The following is a 19,857-nucleotide window of genomic DNA, read 5'->3' as shown; positions in this document are numbered from 1 at the left end:
AACAACGCTTGTAAAAGAAAGCTGATTTTATCCACCAATACCATACTGATTGACTACTATGTGACTTTTCATACTTTACTCCGGTAAGTTAACTTTGATGTCAACTGTTCGATCACCAAAACCCTGTCTTAGGGCACCTGGGTGGCTAGGCTGGTTAAGCAGCTGCCTTCAGCTTGGGCTGTGATCTCAAAGTCCTAGGCTGGAGCCCCACATGACCTCCTTGCTCAGCAGAGACCCTGCTTCTTCCTCTCCTCCCCTATGCTCTCTATTGCTCTCTCCCTCTCTCTCAAATAAAATCTTAAAAAAAGGAAAGACAATAGGAGCTAGTGACCCCGGACCTCCCTGGCCGCCTGCTGTGAGACTTTGGCTGTGATGCATTATACTTCCTTTGGTGTTGCTGCTAGACTGTACCTTTCTCCTTTGATAAACTATAGATTTAAAAGCAATGTCGTTTTGGGTCCTGCGAGTCTTTAGCAATTGAACCCTGTTCAACTGCCACTGCTAACGCAATAAATCTAGTTACCCCCTATATTCACTACTAAAAAGCAAAAATGCAATGTTGTCTCATGATTCCGACTTCTGCAACATAGCTATAGGTCAATACAAACCCAACTTTAGAAGGACAGCACATTTGCTAAGTATATTGAGAGTGAAGGAAAATAAAAACAAAATCATTGTTACCTTCATATTTTTCCAGAGCCCGAATAACGTTAGGGAGTTGATTTATACCCTGATACAGTCGGTAACAATCTTGTAAGTTTGCTGCTTGTCTCTGAAATTTCTTGGCAAGTCGGTTAAGATCTGGGAATCGACGAAGTAAATCTTCTTGTAAACTCTGCCTCAATTCTGCATCTTCTACAAAAGCCTCCACTAAATTCAGTCTGAAATAAATTGCACTGGAATTAATCTTAAATATTTCAGTGTAATATTAACATCTGTCTACTAGGTGCATAAGAATCAACAAAATGAACTAAAAAATTCCACGCAGGAAGCCTGAATCTATCCTGAGATGTACGCTTCTTAGAGAGGATGAAAAGCTCCACATACTGTGATGAAAGCAGTTTCTGATTAGTTAATAACCAAACTAACATTAAATAATATCAGAAAATACTAATACATACCCAGTTTCATTTGCCTTTCATCAAATTGCCTTTTCTTAAACCGAAGAATTTTATTATTGAGACACTGTTGTTACTGACACATTAGTGCACATGTAAACAATGATCTTCAATAAAACAATTACAATTCAAGAATGTTGCCAAATATAATACTTATTTTATCAGAAGGTCTTATAAATTTTCAGAATGCATTCTAAAATTACCTTATGACAGTACAAAGCCAAAAATTTCTAATTAAAAAACTGAAATAAGTTTATTGCTTCCCTAAAGTCAATATATAAAATCTTGGCCTGTTCCAAGACCTATAAAGCATGCAGCTCATACTGTCTTTTTGCATTTAATTGGAATCCACAGCTTTCCATTTTCTTCCTTGTAACTCACAGCAAGATATGTTTTGGGGTGGGGAGAATGCGGGGGAAAAAAAATGTTTTTACATCATGACAGCACATGCATATAGATATTGTAGGAGGTATAATACAACACCTCAAAACTTGCCACTTTAGAGCTGAGGTGACAACAATTAAGAAGCAAAAAGAAAAAGCCCTCTGCCTTTTCCCTATTTGCCCAAAAGCAGGATATAAACTTACAGATGTCCTCTCCCTTCTCTCTTTACCAGAAAGGACAAAAGTTAACCACAACTCTGGACCCTTATCAGCCTGGAAATGGGACCAGAGTTATCTACACAACAAATTTTAGCCTTTATCTACCATTAGCTCCGCATAATTTGCAGCCCTAGGAACTCAAAATCCTTGTCCTTTGTCTTGTCTCTGAAAATCTATTAATCCTTTGCTAAGATGCTATATATGCCCAAATTCTTCTCATCAACCCTGGAGTTACTCATCTCTGAGTGCTCCCATGTATAAGCATAAACTTCAGTTTGTTTTTCTCTTACTAATCTGTCTTTTGTCAGTCTCTAATTCACAGGGCCCCAGCCAGAGAACCTGAGGGTAGTAGGAAAAAAGAGATTTTCCTTCCCCACAATATATAACTAAAATAGGCTTCACAAACAATACTTATTACTCTTACTGTAAGTAATGTACTGTTATTTTTCTTTTTTTTTTTTTAAAGATTTTATTTATTTATTTGACAGACAGAGATCACAAGTAAGCAGAGAGGCAGGCGGGGGGGGCGGGGGAAGCAGGCTCCCTGCTGAGCAGAGAGCCCGACGCGAGGCTCGATCCCAGGGCCCTGGGATCATGACCAGAGCCGAAGGAAGAGGCTTTAACCCACTGAGCCACCCAGGCGCCCCTGTACTGTTATTTTTCTCGCATATTTAACTTATCAAAAAAATGCTAGTTTTCACCCACTAGACTAATTTCATAACCTACTACTGGGTCACAACTTGCAGTGTGAAAAGCTACACTGTATATGTTATGGCAGTAACACACACACACACACAAACACATAACCGAAAAGTAAATTTTAGTAATCAAAGGTAGGGTGGGGGCGCCTGGCTGTCTCAATTGGTAGAGCATTCAACTCTTGATCTTGGGGTCATGAGTTCGAGCCACACGTTGGATGTGGAACCTACTTTAAAAAAAAAAAAAGGGCAAGGAAAATCACCATGAGCATAGCAAATGGTATTAGGTTCAGAAGGCTATGTATGAACCATTTCCTTATATCTGTAAACTAGAAGAGCAGTAAATTAACCCTCAAATCACACAAGGAAAGGAATCAGCTTTCTAAGTTTCTTAACTTATTACTGACCTCTCCATCAGCATTTACAACTCCTCCATCATCAAAATGTTAACCCACCATATTATATGAGGGGAAAACTATGCTGCCCCCCACCGAGTAATCACATAGACAAGATTTCTGAACCTCAAAAAATACTGACATTTAGGCTAAACAATTCCAAGCTCTTTAACAGTTTCTCTGAATTCTACATGACACCCTGGTGACAACCCAAAATGTCTCCAGGCACTGCCACATGTCCCCTTACCCCAGGTTGAGAACCAAAGCTTCAAGAAACTTCAATAAAAATCCACTTTTTAAAAGATGAAAAGAGAAAAGTAACTAAAATTCTATAGAAATGTCAAGATTAAAAAAAAAAAAAAAAAGAAATGTCAAGATAATTTCTAGGCAACTGGCAGCAGATATAAGCACCGTGGCAAATGTCAAATTAGAGGGGAGAAATCTGCTACCAAGCTGGTATTATAATGTGTACCAGCTCCTGGGGCTACAAAGAAACATCCAGAACACTTCAGGCACTTACTACTCCAGAAAAAACTCCCATGCCTTGTACTCTAGGTTTAAACAACAAAACAGAACTTGAGCAGATAGATGCAGTCAAGTCCCATAACCCAATAAAGCAAATTTGAGGGTTCCTACCTAAGCCTCTGGCTCTAACTGGGCATCTCTAAGTCTGATTCAAGATCACCAGCATGGAAGTCACTTGGGGGTGGATAGTACAATATTCCTGGAGGTGAAATTTCTACAAGCTCCTCAGGCACCCACAGTTTGATAAAGTCTGAGTCCTAACAATCACAAGAAATCCTTGAGTTCTCATGATGAAGTGGGGAAGGTGACACAATGGGTTGAGGAAAGGATGAAAGAAACCTGATGGTTGGCTGACCAACCCCCGATCTTTCTTTTTTTTTCCTTCTTTTCCTACAACTTCCATATCCTTAAGCCACTCTCAGGTAAATGTAAGAATCCACAGAGAGGGTATTTCTGATTAAGAATCTTCCAGGGGGGTGGTGGGGTTATGGACATTGGGGAGAGTGTGTGCTATGGTGAGTGCTGTGAAATGTGTAGACCTGGCGATTCACAGACCTGTACCCCTGGGGAAAAAATACATTATGTTTATTAAAAAAAAAAAATTTTTAAATGAGGGGGGGGAAAAAAAAAAAAAAAAAAAAAAAGAATCTTCCAGGGGTCCCTGGGTGGCTCAGTTGGTTAAGTATATAACCCTTGGTTTCAGTCCAGGTCATGATCTCAGCGTCGTAGGACTGAGTCCCTCATGGGGCTCCACACTCAGCAGGGAGTCTGCTTGAGATTCTCTCTCTCCCTCTGCCCCTCCCTAACCCCCACTTGTGCTTGTGCTAATAAATAAATCTTTAAAAAAAAAAAAAAAAAAGGAATCTTTGCATGTTTCTTCCCTATTTCAACTATTTTATCACTGTTTCCTCTCAAACTGACCAGGGAATAGGTCCTAAGTCATCAACACCATCTTTCAGCCCTGTAATCCACCAAAATGACCAACACAAAGGGAGAGGGGCACACACTATATTCTCTAGGCCTTTGGATAACATGTGGTCCTTTGGACACAGACAGGAACATCTACAAGCAAGATGATGATGACACTGTATAGACATCAGGGGAATGGCGCTGTTCGAAAAGTTAACACCCCACAAACATTACCATGGCAAAACTCGAAGAGTCTATAGTGTTATTCAGTATGCTGTTAGCATTGTTGCAAACAAGTTAAGGGCAAGATTCTTGCCAAGAGAATTAGCATATGTACTGGGTATATTAAGCACTCGGTTTCCCAAACCTGTGAAGGAGAATGATGAGAGAAAAAGGAAGCCGAGAGAGAGGTACCAGGGTCCAACTGACGCACCAGCCTGCTCCATGCAGAGAAGCACACTTTTTTTTTTTTAAAGATTTTATTTATTTATTTGACAGAGAGAGATCACAAGTAGACAGAGAGGCAGGCAGAGAGAGAGAGAGAGAGAGAGAGAGAGAGAGAGAGAGAGGGAAGCAGGCTCCCCGCTGAGCAGAGAGCCCGATGCGGGACTCGATCCCAGGACCCTGAGATCATGACCTGAGCCGAAGGCAGCGGCTTAACCCACTGAGCCACCCAGGCGCCCCGAGAAGCACACTTTTTAAGCACAAACAGAAAAGAGCCCAAGCTGATGGAACCCATTCCCTACGAATTCATGGCATGATAGACATATTAAAAAAAAAAAAAAAAAAAGACCTCTGGAATATAAAACTGTTTCTCTTACTTCAGTAGAAGTGTGATGTCCCCTTCCCCAAAGAAATACTTAAAGCAAACCCTGTGTTCTTAAAAAATAATCAATACCATTCAAGAGCATACAGTTCCAGTAGAACTGTTAGAAATAAGACAGCAAGGGAATAAAACAGCTTCTAAAACATACAGTATAAGGCAATCTACACAGCCCCTCAATCTTTGGTCCAGGTATCATTAAAAGCTCAATTTTTAAAAAAAGCTCAATAAATTGCTAGTTTCACAAGACTGTTCAGTATGCCATTTCAGAAATAATTACAGTGTCAGTTTATGTACTGGCTAATAAGTTTTTAAAAAGGACTACTCTGCTGTTTCTATGATAATGCCACTCTTAAATCAGAATCTGAGAAGCTCCAAAGTTACTGCTGGCATAACACAATATACCTGTCAATCCTACTCAATAAAATTACTCAGCTGTACACAATTTAACCCATTGGTTTGCAAACTGACTAGAATAAAAAAATTTTAAGGGTCAATTCATCCCTAAAATTCAAACAGAATAAATCATGAAAGTTCTGGTATTCTAAAAAACCCACATTCTGGTCCTTTCTTAGAGGGATGCCTGGGTGGCTTGGTCAGGTAAGCGTCTGACTCTTGCTTTCAGTTCAGGTCTGATTTCATAGGTTGTGGGGCTCTGTGCTCAGTGTGGGGTCTGCTTGACAGATTCTCTCCCTTTGCCCCTCCCCTGACCCATGACTCTCTCTAATAATTAAAAAAAAATTTTTTTTTTCAAAACTAGCATTTCTGATCTCTTACTGTAAGAACAGCTGACTAGAATTACACAACAGCATATTTATATGGCTGAGAACAAATGTGGTCCTTAAAGACTACAATCATAAATTTCTGAGTCTCTTACCTGTTCTTGCATGTCTGATGTGTATTCTGCTAGGCCTGAGAAGATTAAAAGAAAAAGAGCATAGCAAGATATAAAGAGAGGAACATGCTTTTAAGAATTATTCAATCTAGTGGAGAAGGATATGCTCCATCTTACAGTTCAGGCTGATTAACAAGTGAGATACAAAATGTAATGAAATGCGATATGGATAAGAAATCAAGGATTCCTATGGGAGCGAGAAAACTTCACTTTGGGGCATTTTATTGGCCTATATTTTGAACAGTTGGGATTTAGAGAGATAGGACTTGGGGGGACTACTTGGGATAGGAGGCCACAGCAGAGACTTGAAGGGAGAAAAGTAAAACAGGATACACTGGAAAACTGAAGCAGAGAAATAACAGGAAAAAACTATGTCCAAAGGTAAAATGAAGGGGCGCCTGGGTGGCTCAGTTGGTTAAGCAGCTGCCTTCGGGCTAGGTCATGATCCCAGGGTCCTGGGATCAAGCCCTGCTTTGGGTTCCCTGCTCAGCCAGAAGCCTGCTTCTCCCTCTCCCACTCCCACTCCCCCTGCTTGTGTTCCCTCTCTTGCTGTGTCTCTGTCAAAAAAAAAATAAAATCTTAAAAAAAAAAAGGCTAGAGTGCTCTCTACTTAAAAAAAAAAAAGGTAAAATGAAAAGGTTGGCTTTGGAAAGGAAAAAGCACTGTTTCTTCTTCTGACAAAGAGCCAGGGAGTAAGACTGAAAATACAGATACATTTTGAGATTATAAGGATTAAGAAGGAAATGATCTGCTTAGAGGCAGGAGTAAGCTGAAGGTTTTCCAGAAAAGTGAAAAATTTTGGATTCGGCACTGTAATTTGTCACGTAAAAAAAAAATAAGAGGAGACACACTCTGGGCCTGGGGCAGAGTAGGGGACCACAGGTGGAACCGATGCCACCTTGCAGCACCTGGAGGACACAAGGAAGAATCCATCATCGGAGTCCTGTGCACAGACTCACAAGGACTTAATCTAGGCTCCCATGGTTCCCTCTCAGGAGCATGCTGGGGTGATTCTAGCCTGACAAGCAGCTAAGCTAACCTCAGATAATGGGAAAAGTCTGATCCAGAAACATGACAGCATCATAAAGGCAGTACACAAATTGTTCTTCTGACATCTGGTATCAGTTCTCCAGCAGCCCCGTCACAGGGGCTCCATCCTACTGATGTTAATTATCTTATAGGACTATTACAGTTCCAGTAGTTAGGCCATTTCTTTAGTGTGCACTGAGCACTTTCCTATTAATTCTAGAATAGCTGCTTTTTAACCCTCAATGAACTGACTTATCAAAACATTAGTAAGAAAGAATCATGTTTTAAATTTTTTTTTTTATTAAAGATTTTTATTTATTTGACAGACAGATCACAAGTAGGCAGAGAGGCAGGCAGAGAGAGAGGAGGAGGAGGAGGAGGAGGAGGAGGAGGAGGAGGCAGGCTCCCTGCTGAGCAGAGAGCCCGACTCAAGGCTCGATCCCAGGACCCTGGGACGATGACCCGAGCCGAAGGCAGAGGCTTTAACCCATTGAGCCACCCAGCCCCCCCCCCTTTTTTTTTTTAAAGTAAGCTCTACCCCTGACACGGGGCTTGAACTCATGACCCTGAGATCAAAAGTTGCACACTCTACTGACTAAGCCAGCCAGGTGCCCCCTGACAATTTGTTTTTTTTTAGATGACTCCAGGAAAGTGACCCATCTTGCTCTCTTGGAAGCAATGAAGCAAAGGGTGGACTGAGTTCTTATTATAATTTCTAAGCTGATTGTTTGCTGAAGTACAAAAAAAACCAAAAACAAAAAAAAAAACCCAAAAAAAAAAAAAAAAACCCCACCATAGATACTCACTCCTAAAAGGTAATAACTTACCATTCTCACTGAAAACAAAAGTATTTAAGCCACTAGCTAAAAATAAAAAGTATTTGTAGTCTCAGTGCAAACAGGTTTTAGTGAATGGAAACATGAGCATGACAACAGATAAAGCCATTCCGTGGATATTACTTAAATAAAAGCCAAAATAATATGTTCCATTTCTGATATTAAAGTCCAATTTGGGAGAGAGAGGCAGGCTTGGACCAGCCCACCGAGCTGCAGCTGCCCTTCGTGCTTCTCCTCGCCGACACCATGCTGCAGTTCCTGCTTGGATTTACTCTTGGCAATGTGACTAGAATGTATCTGCTCAGAACTATGACATACCAAACCTGGCTTAAAAACTAGAAGAAACTAAAAAGGACTTGGATGCCAAGAAGAAACCCCCTCGCTCATGTGGTGGACTCCAGCACTGCCTTCTGGATATACTGATTCTGCTGTTCTTGAGGGCTTCCTTACCATCTGAACCAAAAGTTTTTGTTTTAAATTCCAGCCTCAACAATTTTCCTGTTATATCCCGCATTGCCTGAGAGCACAGATGGGGCCACAAGTTAAGAACCACCCTTTTCTGGGGGCACCCAGGTGGCTCAGTGGGTTAAACCTCTGCCTTTGGCTCAGGTCATGATCTCAGGGTCCTGGGATTGAGCCCCGCATCAGGCTCTCTGCCCAGCAGGGAGCTTGCTTGTATTTCTCTCTGCCTGCCTCTCTGCCTACTTGTGATCTCTCTCTCTCTGTGTCAAATAAATAAATCTTAAAAAAAAAAACAAAAAACAAACAAAAAAAACCCCACCCTTTTCCAACTTCCCCACCTCATCCCTTACACCTTCCAGCCACTTGAGACAGCCTAAGACTGGAATTATAGTGCTAGATTAGTAAATGTGACCTTTAATTAGTAGTCTCTCCTTTATTCTTTGGAATTTCTACTCTTTTCTAAAGAAAATTCAAGTTTTGTATAGCTGATCAGACATAAATAATGCTGATTTCACAGTTTAGCAATTATAATGGGTGTTTAAACATTTGGTACTAAACTATGTTGTTTTAAAGTCATTAAAGCTCAGAAGCCAGTTACTCCTGAACTATCCATTTATTTTATACTATTGTCAGGCAGCTCCGTAATTATTAATTTAATCAGTAAACCAATTTATCACTCATTAACTAAGAAACTATATTCTGAGAACCCTGTCAGGAACTATGGAGTTTAAAAATATGTAAAATAATGGCCTTTATCTTCCATAGAATTCATAATCTAGTATGAATGTTTTTCCTTAATAGTGTCTTCAATTTGGCTCTTTTCCCTCAAAAGAATCCTACTTAACAGGGCGCCTGGGTGGCTCAGTGGGTTAAAGCCTCTGCCTTCGGCTCAGGTCATTATCGAGCCCTGCATTGGGCTCTCTGCTCAGCAGGGAACCTGCTTCCTCCTCTCTCTCTCTCTGCCTCTCTGCCTACTTGTGAACCCTCTATCAAATAAATAAATAAATAAATAAACCTTAAAAAAAAAATCCTACTTATCTTAGGGGATTACAGGTGCATCTGACATTACATGACAGATATATGACAAGTTGTAAAAGAAATTTTATGCCTCTTCACATTAAAAATGTATTTACATTAAAAAAAAAAGAGTCCAATTTGGATCAAATTAAGTATCACTGACAGAAGTAATAAATACAGTGCAGCAATTAAGCACATGGGCTCTGTAGTCAGGCCAGCCTGCCTTTAAATCCAGTCTCCACCACATTACAGCAGATGAATCTGAGATGCTTGCAAAATGCCAGGCACAAAGTAGATACCAGTCTTATCACCCTCCACCTTCTAATAGCTTGACAATAATCTAAGAGTAATCCCATTTTCATCATTATTCCTAAAGTTATTAACTGAGCTACTGTCCTTTATAAATGTATATACCACACTCAAAGATCTAGTCGCATCTACCTCTGCTCTAATGAAAACAGAAGAAAGAGAAATTTTTGCTCTACTTAACAGAATTCACCCACAGCAACATAATTTAAAATTAACTCTTGGGTGCCTGGTGTGCAACTCTTGATCTCAGGGTCATGAGTTCAAACCCAATGTTGGCATTAGAGTTTACTTAAAAAATAAAAGTAAATTAACTCTTCACTTACAGATTCCCACTATTTACTCTTCCGGAAATCACCCCTAGATAATGACAGTAAGAAACAAAAAACTTGATTTCACTGTTACCCTGAAAAAGATCAATCCTAAATGCTCGAAGAGGGAGACAGGAGATTTGCCCTGATGCCCCTGGAAAGTGTAAACCTGAGGTAGCAGAGCAGGCAGAGTGAAGAAAGGGAGATAAAACAAGAAGACTATCCAAACAAGCACCTGAATGAGGAGTATAACTTTATCTATCTACTCTGTGGAATTTTAGCATTTAGTCTTGAAAACCAAGGGCTTTCCTACTTGCTGGCAAACAAAAAAATTCTCACCAAGATAAAGAAGAGAAAGTATGTCTTCTCATCTCACAGGTAGAGAACACCAGATCATATTGATTCACAAAGCTCTCCTCACAAGTGTTATTTCTAATTAATAAATCTTTTTAGACTACCAGATTTTGGAAGTTACTGCAATGTCTGCGGGGAAAAAACCCTTTATTTACCCCCTAAAAAAACTCTTAATTTTGCTATCTTACTGTCTAAGTAATTTGTTATTCTCATCCCAGGTATCAGAAGAGTCTAATTACATACGTGCTCTAGTTGTTAAGCCAGAAGGGGACCACTGACACTTGCTCTGTTCCCACAAGACCAAAGTCAAAAATATAACCAATGACTTAGAGCTTGAGTGTTAAATTACCTAGTTTTTCTTTAAAAAAAAAAAAGACTGGCTGCTCCCAGGGCAATGGTGGCAATTCACAAAGGGTACAATAAGAAATGTGTCACTGGGGCGTCTGGGTGGCTCAGTTGGTTGAGCATGACTTGTGACTTGGGCTCTGGTTATGACCCAGTGTCCTAGGATCAAGACCCATGTTGGGTCTTGATCCTAGGATCAAGCTCGGATCAAGCCTAGGATCAAGCTCGGCAGGGGGTCTGCTAGTCTCTTTCCCTTTGCTCCTCCCCCAACTCGAGCTTGCTTGCTCTCTTTCTAATAATTAAAATATTTAAGGAAAAAGAAATGTGTCCCTGGAGCTTTACATCAGAGAGGCTCTGAGGAAGAGGTCCCAGGGAACTGGAGGATAAGAATAGGAGAATTATCACTATAAATCCCTCTGCTCTGTTTGAATTTTGACACATCTAAATGTTATTACTTATTCACAGGTAATTAAAATTAAAAATTGTAAACCACCTTGGTGACTTGCAAATATCTAATCCTTCCTATTTATCTTAAATTACTAAATCCAACTCTTCTTACCCAACAAACCTGACTTCAGAAAGTCATCTTAGCATCTCTAATTCTGCATTTTCAATAAAATACCAGCACTCCCACAAATCACTAACCTCCTGAGTTATTTTTATTGTAAGCCTCTTTAGAATGCACAGGATTAACAAAATGAGCTTAGCAGTTATGTGCAGGGTGTCTTAAAACACCGACCAACTACTTTATGTCTGCCTGGAAACAACCCAAATACTGAAGAGATCATTGTGCTTTCGTGTATCATCAGTATTCAGTAGGTATTCAATAAATTCTTGAATGATTTGACATGATAGCCATAAAAATAAATCTTTTACCAATTCTGGCAACGCAATTTAATTTACCAAATGGAAAACATTAGGTACAAAATAAGACCATTAGAAAGAGCCCAGGGATGCCTGGGTGGCTCAGTTAAGCTTCTGCCTTTGGCTCAGGTCATGATCCCAGGGTACTGGGATCAAGCCTTTGCTCAGTGGGAAGCCTGCTTCTCCCTCTGCCTGCTGCTTCCCTGCTTGTGTGCTCTCTGACAAATAAAAGAAAAAAAAAATAGCCTAATTATTGAGAAAGGTAAAATAAAGTACATCTCGTCAATAAAATATAATGTAATTAAAAATTTAAAACACTGAATATGAAGATAAAACAGCAATGGTAAAAAATGTTTATGATAATATAAGCAGAAGTGGGGAAAAATTGGGGCGCAAAACTATATTAGGATTTATGATTTTTTTAAAAAAAGATTTATGTATTCATTTTAGAGAGAGAGAGAACATGTGCACACAAGTTTGGGGAAAGGCAGAGGGAGAGAATCCTCAAGCAGATTCCCCACTGAGCCGGAAACCCAATGCCAGAACCCGAAGAGGGACTCAATCCTACGGTGTATGAGATTATGACCCGACCTTTAACTGACTGAGCCACCTAGGCACCCTTACAACTATGACCTTAAAAAAAGGACTAATGTAAGAGTCCACCATATAAAATGATACCATTTATATAAAGTTCATGGAGCACCTGGGCAGCTCAGTTGGCTAAATACCCAACTCTTGGTTTCAAGCTCAGATCATATTTCAGGGTCTTGAGATGGAACCCAGCAGCCAGTTCTATGCTTACAGCAGCTTGCTTCGGATGCTCTTTCCCTTCTCCCTCTGCCCCTCCCCCACCCACATGCACTCTCTCTCTTAAAATCTTAAAAATAAATAAATAAATAAATAAAATAAAATAAAAATAAAGTTCAAAAACAGGCAAAACTAATCCATAATGTTTGAAGGACATTAATCGCTTCTGAAATGAGGAGGGATAGTAACTAGCAGGAGAATCCAGGAGAGTTACTAGGGATGCTAGTCATGTTGTTTCTTGATCTGTTGTTACACCAAAGTGTTGCTCACTTTGTGAAAATCCACTGAGCTGCACACTTAGGATTTGTGCTCTTATGGACATTATACTTCACTGAAAAATCTTAAAACTCCTATCTAAAACAAAAGATAAAAATAAATATACCCAAATACTAATCATATTCAGGTGGCAGGATTATAAAACTTTTTCTTTCGTTTCCTGAATTTTAGAGATTTTCGGAAATACATGCTTAGACACTCTTAAAACCTTTCTAAAATAATTGAGTAAGTGCTTCCTATGTACTAGATCTTCTTCAAAGTACTTAATGTATTTATATTAAATCATCTAGTCTTCATAACAACCCTATTAAGAGGTTATTATTGTCATTTTAAAAGAAGAAACTACAACACTGAGGTTAAGTAACTTACTCAAGATGACACAGCTAATAACTGGGAGAGCCATAATTTGAACCAAGATACCCAGGTTCCCAAGTTCATGGTTTGAAACACTATCCATCCATCTTCATAATAAAACCTTACTTTTTTTATAGTGGAAAAAAAAACCAGTAATTAATAAACTAATTTATTCTATCAATCTGAGTCATTACTACTGTACTACTACGTAGGTAGCTCTCTGTGCAGTCGGATGCTAAAATATAGGAGCAAATTTGCATATTAGAGTAAGTGGCATAATCCTGGAGTAATTAGAAGTTACTTAAAGCTTATAGGAGTATACATGAGAAATATACCTCTCTTCTATTCTGTTCTTATCCAGGAGAGGCTGCTTAATCCACTGGTTGACCAGTCTTTGTCCCTGAGGGGTTTTGCATTTATTCAGCAGTGCAGCCAGAGACTGAGAGCCAGTAGTATCTTCAACAGAACCCTAGCAAACAAAAAACAAAGCAGGAAGAATGGCATGCTCATTAGTAAAAACCTTACTGTGCCATGAAAAATAATTAAAGAATTTTAGAAATAAGAACACGAATATTCTTCAAATACTAAATGAGAAATTTGCACAAAGGTTCCTCTTCCTCAGCTGGATCACTGTCAGGCTGGATGTCAGTCTATACTGCAGCACCTGAGTATTTTGAATCCACATAGTCAAAGCAGTAGCTTCTTAGATGCCATCCTTTGTTTAACCTAGCACTTCCCATTTCCATTCTTTTATGACCTCCAAAGTGTGGTGACCTCACTTTAAATACTGTCCCATTTTGGGACGCCTGGGTGGCGCATCAGTTAAATGTCTACCTTCAGCTCAGGTCATGATCTCAGGGTCCTGGGACCGAGTCCTGCATCAGGCTCCCTGATCAGCGGGGAATCTGCTAGAAATTCTGTGTGTCTCTCCCTCTGCCCTGCTTGTGCTCATGCTCGTGCGCTCTCTCTCTCTCATGTAAATAAATAAAAATCTTAAAAAACAAAATTCCCATTTTGTCATTCTAACCCATCTCTGGGGAACTGGGACTAATGGCCAGAAAAAGCCCATTGAAAGTCTTGGATAAAGCAAACCAGTGATCACTTGAACATGGCACGTGAGAGGCCCCCAGTTGGGTGGAAGCCTAGCCTATGTCTCACAGTACTTTAAAATGTATTTATGTGTGTATAAATGCATGATACATATTCACATGTTTTGCCATGGCCATATGTTGACAGCCAACATAACTGGCACACAGGGTCCATTAGCGGAAATGAAACAGTCTTTTTGGTGGCTATTAAAGCAAAGTGTGTATAAAGAAATAAACATTTTTTCAAAAAAAAAAAAAAAAAAAGAAATAAACATTTTTTCTAAAAAACAAAAAACCGTCTTCCTAAAATCAAATTTTCAACCATTAATCTGTATTTTCTGTAGTGTATTTTCCATAAACCAAAACCACTTTATAATACTACAGTTCTAGACATAAAACTTCTTAAACTGTAATTTTTAAAAAACTGCTATTAATAAAACTAGTCATAAACCCAGGACAAATACTACTTATACAGGTGGCAACTAGCAATTTTAAAAACTGCCTATCTATTCTAAATATAATATTTTAAAATATTTAAGTTCCTTAACAGTATTCTTCAGTATATAACAAAGGAAACATAACCATCAAAAAAAATTTTTTTTAACATTTTGTTTATTTACCTGACAGACAGAGATCACAAGTAGGCAGAGAGGCAGGCTGAGAGAGAGGGGGAGAAGCAGGCTCCCTGCTGAGCAGAGACCTCAATGCGGGGCTCAATCCCAGGACCCTGAGATCACGACCCGAAGCGAAGGCAGAGGCTTAACCCACTGAGCCACCCAGGCGCCCCTACCATTCAATATTTTTTTAATCCATGTGTTTTGTTTGCTTGTTTGTTTTACCTGGAAAAGGTTAAGGGCTCTGACTGCTGCAATATCCAACTTCATGTACTGGCTGAAGTCAAACATAGTCAGTTCAAACTGTCCGAAGTTCGAATCATCGGATAGGAGATCTAAAAACTTGATTACTGCAGACAATGATGAAGCTGCAACCTAAGATGAAGAATTTAAAATAAAAGATTCTATCACTAGAATCCTAGAGATTTAAAAAAAAGAAGGCAAAATGGAAATAAATTCTAAACATGATCATTTTCCTTGGTGTTCCTTCCCAATCTAAATCAAGAAAATGATAAGAGTTTAAATAAATTTCGCTTAAGATTAGAAAACGACTTTTAGAAAGTGAAAATTCACTTTAACAGTAGCACTATTTACAACACCCGAAAGTAGAAATGACCAAATGTTTACCAAGTTTGGTATGTTCACCCCTATGGTATACTGCACAAAAAAAGCATATAAGCACCAACAATCCAGGGACACATGACAATATGGATAAATCTCACAAACATAATACTAAACAAAAGAAAACCAGCATAAAAGGCTACAAACTACATGATTCCATTAATATAGACTATTAAAAACAGGCCAAACAAATCTGTGCTGTCAGAGTTGAGAACCAGGGTTACCCTTGGTGGGGTAATGACTAGAAGGAAGCATAAAAAAGGTCCTTGAGGTACTGGTACTATCTTGTCTCATGGATACTGATTATTTGGGTATTTGCAATTTATGGTAATTCAGTTATACACTTATGATATATGCATTTTCCTACACATGTATTTAATAGGAAGTTTCAGGGTACCTGGGTGGTTCAATCAGTTTAAGTGTCTGACTCTTAATTTTGGCTCAGATCATGATCTCAGGGTCCTGAGATTGGGCTCAGTGGGGTTCTACATGGGGTCTGCTTGAGATTCTGCCTTTCTATCTGCCCCTCCCCCCCATCAGAACACCCCTTCTCTAAATAAATGAAATCTTTTGAAAGTAAATAAATAAGTTTAAATAAACTGTTATTACTGTAACAAAGAAGTTTCAGGACATTAAACTGATAGCCCAAAGACAAATCCTACATATTAAAGTATACTTAAGGGCACCTATGTGGCTCAGTCAGTTAAGCATCTGCCATCAACTCAGGTCATGATCTCAGGGTCCTGGGATGGAGCCCCGCATTGCACCCCACATCACATCACACAGCACACTGCATCTCACTGGGCTCCCAGCTCAGTGGGGATTCTGTTTCTCCCTTGCCCTCTGCCCCTCCCCCATTTGTTCTCTCTCTGTGCCAAATAAATAAATAAAATCTTTAAAAATAATGAAATGGGGCGCCTGGGTGGCTCAGTGGGTTGGGCCTCTGCCTTTGGCTCAAGTCATGATCTCAGGGTCCTGGGATCGAGTTCCACATCGGGCTCTCTGCTCAGCGGGGAGCCTGCTTCCCGCCCCATCTCTCTCTCTGCCTGTCTCTCTGCCTACTTGTGATCTCTGTCAAATAAATAAATAAAATCTTTTGAAAAAATTTTAAAAAATAATGAAGTAAAATATACTTGGTATTAGATTGTGAATTGTAATTTATTTTCCCTAATCGAAAACAGTCATCTATGTGTCCTTACCAAACTCTAGCAAATGCCTAAGACTGTCAGAATTTCCTGCAATGTCACCACACAGATAAAAACACTTTTTAATAACCCTAAGAGTTTCTTCATATTTTCAAGAAGTAAGTTTCTAATACCAGTATTACTACTCATACATACTGGCTTCTGATTGTGTCACACACACAAACATTCAAATAATTACTGAGTTTATAAGAATCAAACTATCACACAACAGTAAATCACCACAAAATCCCGTATCATTAATAGTTCAAGTTCATTCTAGTTCTAAGTCTACTTTCAGAATTCTAAGTCATAAAGCTTGTTCTTTTATTTATTCTTTTTTTAAAAGATTTTATTTATTTGACAGAGAGAAAGATCACAAGTAGGCAGAGAGGCAGGCAGAGAGAGAGGGGGAAGCAGGCTCCCTGCTGAGCAGAGAGCCTGATGTAGGGCTCAATCCCAGGACCCTGAGATCATGACCTGAGCCGAAGGCAGAGGCTTAACCCACTGAGCCACCCAGGTCTCAAGTTTGTTCTTTTTTAAGCATACAATGGAATTTTTCATTTTACTTATCAGGGATCCACCAAATATCATGTAAGAGCTTCTAAAATATTTTTAAATACATAAGAATACATCTCAAACCATACCCACCCCAAATTTATGAACAAAGAAACACTTCAACCACTGAAAATCCTGTAAGAAATTACATTATTTCCATATTCATTTTTACCACTAAACATACATAACTAGTGTCATTCTTTTAGCCTGTTTAAATGTAATATTTAGGGATGCCTGGGTGGCTCAGTTGGTTAAGCTGCTGCCTTCAGCTCAGGTCATGATCCCAGGGTCCTGGGATCGAGTCCCATGTCGGGCTCCTTACTCAGCAGGGAGTCTGCTTCTCTCTCTCTGCCTCTGCCTGCTGCTCTGCCCACTTGTGTTCTCTCTCTCTCTCTCTCTCTGACAAATAAATAAATAAAATCTTTTTAAAAAATAAATAAAAATAAATGTAATATTTATTATGCGCTACATGCTATATTTACTTTCACCCTTATTACTTCCAGATCTTCACAACAATCCTTTAAGATTATTTATTTAACAAACAATGAAACTGCCTCTCAAACAGGTGAAGTAATTATAATTAATTAAAGAACCCAGAACTTGTACATTATAATGCTGCGATAGGTCTTTTTTCCCCCCTACAACCACTATACTATCTCGTCCATGTAAGAGACAGGATCAGGCTCTTTCCTGTGAAATCAATAAAATTCTTTCTTGTCCCCAAAGACATATGTGTATAAATATAATGTGATTATATTTAAGATTGTTTTAATTTTTCTAGTCATTTCCTTAAGTTTTTCACAAGCTTCCTCACAGTAAAAATAAACTTAGTATCAATGATCCATAGTTTAGACTTTGAGAGAAATGAAACAAGTAGCCTTCTAAAGTCATGATTATAATTTACACAATTTATATGTAAGAGTAAATTTGTATTTTAATCCACATACCTGATTCTCCATTTCTGGCAAGACAGCACTATTCACCTGCTCTCCCTTTTTGCCTTTCAACAACCGGTTGAGGTCCTGATAGATATCTTTTGTCAAAAAGTCAGCTCTTTTTCTTTCTGTGATCAGAATTCCTCCTCTCTGAATAACCTATTTTACAAGAAATAATTTAAATTACTTCAAGAAAAGGATTTTTTTAAAGAGATTTTATTTATTTATTTGACAGACAGAGATCACAAGTAGGCAGAGAGGCAGGCAAGAGAGAAGAGGAAGCAGGCTCCCTGCTGAGCAGAGAGCCCAATGCAGGGCTCGATCCCAGGACCCTGGGATCATGACCTGAGCCGAAGGCAGAGGCTTTAACCCACTGAGCCACCCAGGCACCCCAAGAAAAGAATTTTTTTTAAAAATGAGAAAAAACTATATACCACAAGTACAGTAACAACAGCTTAACCAATTATTAGCCCACATTAAATTTTTATATAATGTGCAAGATATTGGTAATTTATAAACATGTATTTTTAAAATCTATAAACTAAGTTTCCATGACAATTTAAAATTATTTTCACATAAAGCTTTCAAAAAATAGTCCCAACAGTAAAAACTCTTAACAAAATAAACACCTGTGGAAAGTTGCTTAAATACTAATCTATGCTAACAATGCCCATCATAGTTTTACTCTTTCCCAAGCAGTTCCTATGGCATTTGAGGCCCACAAAAAGAAAAAAGAACTCTTAGGAGACACGACATCCTTTAAATACCTAAATAAAGCATACACTTACCCAAACAATACAATCAGAATTTTTTAAAAAGACTCAGTAAAAGAGACTAAAAGTAGGGGCGCCTGGGTGGCTCAGTGGGTTAAAGTCTCTGCTTTCAGCTCAGATCATGATCCCAGGGTCCTGGGATTGAGCCCCACACTGGGCTCTCTGCTCAGCAGAGAGCCTGTTTCCTCCTCTCTCTGACTGCCTCTCTGCCTACTTGAAATCTCTGTCAAATAAATAAATAAAATCTTAAAAAAAAAAGACTAAAATTTCCACTTGAACTATCAAAAAATAACCCTGAAGCTTTACATCTTACTTATTTGATAAACCCATGCTACATACAGTAATAAACTTTTTTTTTTTTTTAAATGGACCTAAATCACCTTCCCCACCCCTCAACTGTGAAAGCATTCCTTTTCATCAGTTGTGATCCCTTTAAGATGACATTCTGTTACTCTTTTAGGAAGGAAAGGAGGAGGGGGAAAATGATCTGAAGTAGAACAAGTCTTCAACAAGAAACAGCCTGTTGTAGTGTCCTCAAAGATACAAAGTTTCTGTGAAAGATAAACATCAAGATTATCCTGAAAATACCTTACTGTACTTAGATAAAAAAAGTTGAGTTCTGAATTATTTTTTTCTTTAAATAAAGGTGTCTGTTATGTTAATGAGTCTTTCCTAGGCTTAGATCTCCTCCATCACTAACTTGATTCCCTTACCTGCCTCAGTTTTCCCATGTCTCCAGCAGTCTCTCCTCCTGGCAGGACACATTCCTTTGGTCCAATCTGAATCAGAAGAGCCTCCAAATTGGAGAACTGATCATTATCAGGGAACTCACAAAGTCCTAGCTTCCTCTGTATGGAGTCAACATACCCAACTCCGACCTGTCTTTGGCCATCAACTGTAGACATTTTAATACCCACAACACCAATGGAAGCTGACATATCATTGTTACCAAAGAGAATGTCTTCGAACTGCGAAAGATTGCCTGGAGAAGCCTGAACAAAAATAAAGAAAAATTTTCAAAACTGTTGAATGTACTTAAAATTTTACTAGCAAACAAGCATTACCCAACCTTGACCCATTTCATTAACAAAATGTTCTCTTAAAAAAACTGTTTATAGGGTGCCTGGGTGGCTCAGTGGGTTAAGCCTCTGCCTTCGGCTC

At 38.9% G+C, this 19,857-nt stretch overlaps 1 protein-coding gene and 1 pseudogene across 1 annotated transcript in view; one reads left to right on the top strand and one right to left on the bottom strand.

The window, feature by feature from the left end:
* The window catches only part of LOC111148098 (mutS homolog 2), a 76,466-nt gene that overhangs the window by 45,539 nt on the left and 11,070 nt on the right, over positions 1–19,857 (bottom strand). Inside the window, exons 3-7 of the mRNA XM_022504500.1 lie at positions 19,410–19,688; positions 17,936–18,082; positions 14,854–15,003; positions 13,262–13,395; positions 682–881 (exon numbers count right to left, since the gene is read on the bottom strand). Coding sequence (XP_022360208.1) covers positions 682–881; positions 13,262–13,395; positions 14,854–15,003; positions 17,936–18,082; positions 19,410–19,688 — 910 coding nt within the window. The remainder of the gene's footprint in view (positions 1–681; positions 882–13,261; positions 13,396–14,853; positions 15,004–17,935; positions 18,083–19,409; positions 19,689–19,857) is intronic.
* LOC111148099 lies at positions 8,077–8,253 on the top strand (annotated as a pseudogene).

This window comes from Enhydra lutris, unplaced genomic scaffold (genome assembly GCF_002288905.1).
Source record: "Enhydra lutris kenyoni isolate GAN:26980312 unplaced genomic scaffold, ASM228890v2 scaffoldscaffold18, whole genome shotgun sequence".
NCBI classification, from domain to species: Eukaryota; Metazoa; Chordata; class Mammalia; order Carnivora; family Mustelidae; genus Enhydra; species Enhydra lutris.
This window is presented reverse-complemented; position numbering and strand designations above follow the sequence as displayed.